The sequence below is a fragment of the Penaeus monodon genome, chromosome 7 (genome assembly GCF_015228065.2).
Source record: "Penaeus monodon isolate SGIC_2016 chromosome 7, NSTDA_Pmon_1, whole genome shotgun sequence".
NCBI lineage: Eukaryota > Metazoa > Arthropoda > Malacostraca > Decapoda > Penaeidae > Penaeus > Penaeus monodon.
In genome coordinates, this window is record NC_051392.1 from 50,904,360 (window position 1) to 50,909,359 (window position 5,000).

The following is a 5,000-nucleotide window of genomic DNA, read 5'->3' on the forward strand; positions in this document are numbered from 1 at the left end:
ATCTTGTTTCTCTTAATAAGACCTTGTAGGGCCTGTCTTCTTTGCAAGGTTTTCTTGCACTTACCTGGAAGATGCAGGCATGTGATTTTTTTCTTTTCTTTTCTTTTTCTTTTTCTTTTTATTTACCTGTTTTGAATTGGTGAATTTCTTTACTTTTTTCCTTTTTTCGAATGGGTTGATTTTATTGTGGCATATATTTTTTTTCTTGTTGAATTATTGCATTTTATTGTTATTCTTTTTGCTTATGCTTTTTTTGGCCTTATTGCTTTTTCTTTCTCAAATGGAATACTATGGTTTTGTAACACCTTTTTTTTTGTGCAGCCAAGTGTCAGGATACAAATAACAATAAAAACATGACAAGGACATAATACAGTTTAGTTGGCAGTCTTTTGTGCGTGTATATGTGTGTTTGGGTGTGTGTGTGTGTGTGGGGGGGGGGGGTCTTAATGTGAGAGTGAAAGTAAGATATAGAGTAATCTTCATGTTTGATTAAGGAATAAGTATGTTGTGTAGTCTTTTTTTTACAGTTAGATAATGCATGTATATTCAGTATATGTTTCTGTGTGTATTTGAATGGAAGAATATTTATGTCAATGAATTACCTTTTTTATCCTCATATAACAATATCTAGATGAGTAAATATAGGTGCCGATGAAAAAGAAGAAAAACTGTAACACTGTATTACAGAAGTCCCATAACATCAACCAGCAGCTAGACAAACTCGAAGATGAGCTGAGCAAGCAGTCAAAGTTCTACAGCTCACTCCTAGAGAAGCTGCGGGGACTACAGCGACAGCAGCAGGAAGACCTACACATTAGTAATGAGGAGGTTAGGACTTCTAAAGCCTTTAAGATAATGATTTGAATGTTGATTTTTAGGGCTCATAAGATATTCCTTGTTTTTCGTAAATGGCGTATGATTTTTGTTATGGTTCGGAACTGGAGAAGTTCTGGAGTATTTTTGTGTTGTAGGAGCTAATGGTATTTAATAAATCTGGTGTAAGCCAGGTCTTGATGGTAAGTGATCAGTAGGAATTCAAAATGGCATCTCATAAGGTATATTTTCTACAAAACCTCATCACATTTACACAAGTTTCCTTTCAATATATATAGTGGCTTATGTAGTATGTAGGACACAAAAAAACTATACTGAAAGCATAATATATATTCCTCTGCTGCTTATGCTTTTCTCTTTTTTACTTCTCTCGTACTCTCTGTCAGGGCTTCAGCTGATTAGCATTCCATTTCACAGGATGACCTCAGACTGATAAAGGACGGACCGGTACTTCCTATTCTTCTCATTGCCTGTAATCGCGAAGCAGCTGTAAGAAGATCTATAGATTTGCTGCTAAAATATCGGCCAGACCAGGAGCGATTCCCAATTATAGTCTCACAAGACTGTGGCCACAAGCCTACAAGAGAGACTATAGAGTCGTACGGAGATCAGCTTTCATTGATTCAGGTTTGATTTGTGTTTTATTTGTCTAGTGCCAGAAATTTTATGAAGGAAATTTAATAATTCCACAAGAGAAAATCAAGTTTATTTATTTTTTGGATTATCAGTCTTTGACAGAAACCACTTTCTAAATTTATCTTATTCCAAGAAGAGAAAGATTATAATGCTAGATATCTTGTTTATCTTATTTTATAGTTAAAATTATTATTAACGTTTTATTGTTTTTTGTTATTACAGCAACCAGACCTGAGTGACATTGAAGTGCCATTGAAGGAAAGAAAATTCAAGGGTTATTTCCTTATTGCACGGCATTACAAATGGGCACTGAGCCAAATATTTCAGAAGTTCAATTATGAGGCTGTAATTATAGTAGAAGGTAAGTTTGCTGTTGTGGATGCCACTTTTCTGTTTGCTTAAAAGCTTTCTGAGGTTTGCATTTGTGAAGACTGATTTAGAGATCGGTGTGTGTGTGTGTGTTAGTGTTAGTGTGTGTGTGTGTGTTAGTGTGTGTGTGTGTTAGTGTGTGTGTGTGTGTGTGTGTGTGTGTGTGTGTGTGTGTGTGTGTGTGTGTGTGTGTGTGTTGTGTGTGTGTGTGTGTGTGTGTGTGTGTGTGTGTGTGTGTGTGTGTGTGTTATAATTATGTTTATATTATGAGGGTATCAAGTGTCTATAATGAATAAAAGTTGACCATTCATCTTATCATTTCAGATGATTTGGATGTAGCTCCCGATTTCTACGAGTATTTCTCTGCAACTTACCCAATCTTGAGATCAGACCCAACGCTGTGGTGTGTGTCTGCGTGGAATGACAATGGTAAGATTTCTTGTTTTGCTTTGAGTAAAGTGAGGTCAGGCCCAGTGTTGTCACTTGCCCCTGTATGGAATGACAATGTTTTTGAAATACTTTGGATTCATTTGATTTTGAGTTTTGTTTCTTGTGTTCTCTCACGCTGATGAAAGATAGCTACTCAAGATAGCATTTACAATTTGGTTCAGTGAAAAGTGTTGGACATGCTTCAGTTTTCTGATGAAGAAAATTAATTTGTATTACCTTTGGTGATAGCCCTCATTAATTCTTTATTTCCATTTTGTTTTCCCTCTTAAGTGCTAATGTGTGTGTATTAGAATAGTATATCTTTTAGTTATTGTTGCTTATGTACTATTTTCAATTCCAGTAAACATGATCATGATATGTGAGACTAAAGCATTTTTATAGCATTATTTTTATCTCTTCCAAAACAGGAAAAGCAGGCCTTGTAGATGTTAAGAATGGGAGTAGCATTCTTTATCGAACTGACTTCTTCCCTGGACTTGGGTGGATGATGACAAAGGAACTATGGGACGAACTGGGGCCAAAGTGGCCTCGGTCATACTGGGACGACTGGGTTCGTGCGCCAGAGCAGAGAGCCAACAGAGCATGTATCAGACCTGAAGTTTCGAGGACGCGAACTTTTGGCAAGAAGGGAGTCAGCAAGTAAGTTGTACTGTGGTGGTTGTTTGCTTGTATGGTTAAAAAGGCTGGGTGAGTTTGTCAGTTTGGACAGGGGAGGACAGTAGATTTGTTTATTTGAAATCCCTGTTGATTATACCATTGAGTCTGTGCTTGCTAGTTGGTCATTTAGTTATGTATGGTTAAGAACTATTATGATTCCATTTTCTCTGTATTTTGCAGTGGGTTGTTCTATGAGAAACATTTGAAGCAGATACATCTAAATGAAGTGTTTGTGCCATTTACTAAACTGAACCTTTCATATTTACACCAGGTTTGTAATTTGCATGTAGTGTGTGATTAAATGAGAAGTTATATGTGCAAAATATATTATTATCTAACAAACATACATCATGACATAGATACAATTAAATATACTTGACCTACATCTTTTACAGGAGCAGTATGATCCCTCTTTTGAGAAAGAAGTTCAGAATAGTCAGGTAGTGAGTTTGACAGAGGTCAAGTCAGGTCGCTTGACTCAAGGTGTTAAGTACAAAATTGTTTATCACACAAAAGATGTCTTCAAGAGGACTGCAAAGGCACTTGGCCTGATGGATGACTTCAAGGTAAAAAAAAGAATATATATATATATATATATATATATATATATATATATATATATATATATATATATATATAATCATTAGTTGTGACTGTTTATGATGATGACATTGTGAGATAATAGCATCTTCTCATAAATATTTAGAGAGCTACATGTTACAGCCATTGCCAAAAAACACCATAGTGGAAGTGGCAAAATTTTACTGCTTTTCCCTATCATTTTCATATTCCCGGTAGCATTTACAGAAGAAAATTATCCTCATTTCTGTCTGTCTTGTCACACTCTTAGGGTCTATCTATCTTTTTTGCTTTCTTTCTTGCATTCTTTTTCTCTGTCTGTCTCTCAGTGTCTCTCTTTCTCTCTTTCTCTCTCTTTCTCTCTCTCTTTCTCTCTCTCTTTCTCTCTCTCTCTCTCCTCTCTCTCTCTCTTCCCTTCTCTCTCTCTCTTCCCTTCTCTCTCTCTCTTCTCTTCTCTCTCTCTCTTCTCTCTCTTCTCTCTTCTCTCTCTCTTCTCTCTCTCTCTCTTCTCTCTCTTTTCTCTCTCTCTCTTTTCTCTCTTCCTCTCTCTCTTTCTCTCTCTCTCTCCTTTCTCTCCTTTCTCTCCTCTCTCCTCTCTTTCTCCTCTCTCTCTCTCTCTCCCCCTTTCTCTCTTTCTCTCTCTCCCTCTCCTTCCCTCTCCCTCCCCCTCCTCCCCCTCTCCCCCCCCCCCCACTCCTTCCCACCTTTCCTCATTCTAAAGTATAAGAATGGATCTTTCAAAACATTTAATCATTTTTTTCCCTCATACTTTTCTTCCAGGCGGGAGTACCAAGAACAGGCTACAAGGGAGTAATCAGTTTCTTTTATGGGAATAACAGAATATTCCTTGCACCGGGCAATAACTGGCAAGGCTACAACCCCTCTTGGAGCTAGCAGCATGCGTTAGTTATCAAAAAACAAGTTGCAGAAGGTAGTAATAGGCGACTTTTAAGGAGCCTTGTAGTAGAGACAGTGTCCTCATTGCAGTTTGACTACTTGCTACCAATTACTGTTATGCAGATTCACCCTCATTTTTGTACAGTGCAGAATTTATAAGAATCTTTTATTTATAGATGACCCATGTTGTTATATACATATATATATATATATCATTTGGAATTTATTTTTAACAGTGTCAGTTTTTCACATTTTCTTTCCTCTCTGGTGGAATTCACTTTTCTGTTTGTTTTTGTTTTAGGAATTAGTGTAGTGTGAAATGTTTTAGTGAATTTTAAATATTTCTTTTTATTTCACCACAATAATGATAAAAAGAAGACCCATCACAATTTTAACATTGATTAGTTTTTGTATTATTGTTTGTAGTGTTTTAACAAGATGAAAAATATTTTTTGATTGACAGTAAATCTGTCAAAATACTAAGCAAAGGAAAATCAGTTCTTAAAACGTGAGATACACCCAGGAAAAGATCATTGTTATTTATGCCTGTAAATTATGACAGCACAGATCTGAGAAAT

At 36.2% G+C, this 5,000-nt stretch overlaps 1 protein-coding gene across 5 annotated transcripts in view; it reads left to right on the plus strand.

The window, feature by feature from the left end:
* LOC119575434 (alpha-1,3-mannosyl-glycoprotein 2-beta-N-acetylglucosaminyltransferase-like) overlaps positions 1-5,000 on the plus strand; it is a 14,340-nt gene that overhangs the window by 8,981 nt on the left and 359 nt on the right. For 3 of the 5 annotated variants that reach the window (XM_037923049.1, XM_037923052.1, XM_037923053.1), the window contains 8 exons: positions 688-828; positions 1,252-1,461; positions 1,693-1,831; positions 2,164-2,268; positions 2,697-2,928; positions 3,127-3,217; positions 3,342-3,512; positions 4,306-5,000. The exon at positions 4,306-5,000 is cut by the window's right edge and continues 359 nt beyond it. In XM_037923049.1, coding sequence (XP_037778977.1) covers positions 688-828; positions 1,252-1,461; positions 1,693-1,831; positions 2,164-2,268; positions 2,697-2,928; positions 3,127-3,217; positions 3,342-3,512; positions 4,306-4,419 — 1,203 coding nt within the window. In that variant the 3' untranslated portion in view covers positions 4,420-5,000. The remainder of the gene's footprint in view (positions 1-687; positions 829-1,251; positions 1,462-1,692; positions 1,832-2,163; positions 2,269-2,696; positions 2,929-3,126; positions 3,218-3,341; positions 3,513-4,305) is intronic. The other 2 variants (XM_037923050.1, XM_037923054.1) reach the window with 2 other exon arrangements.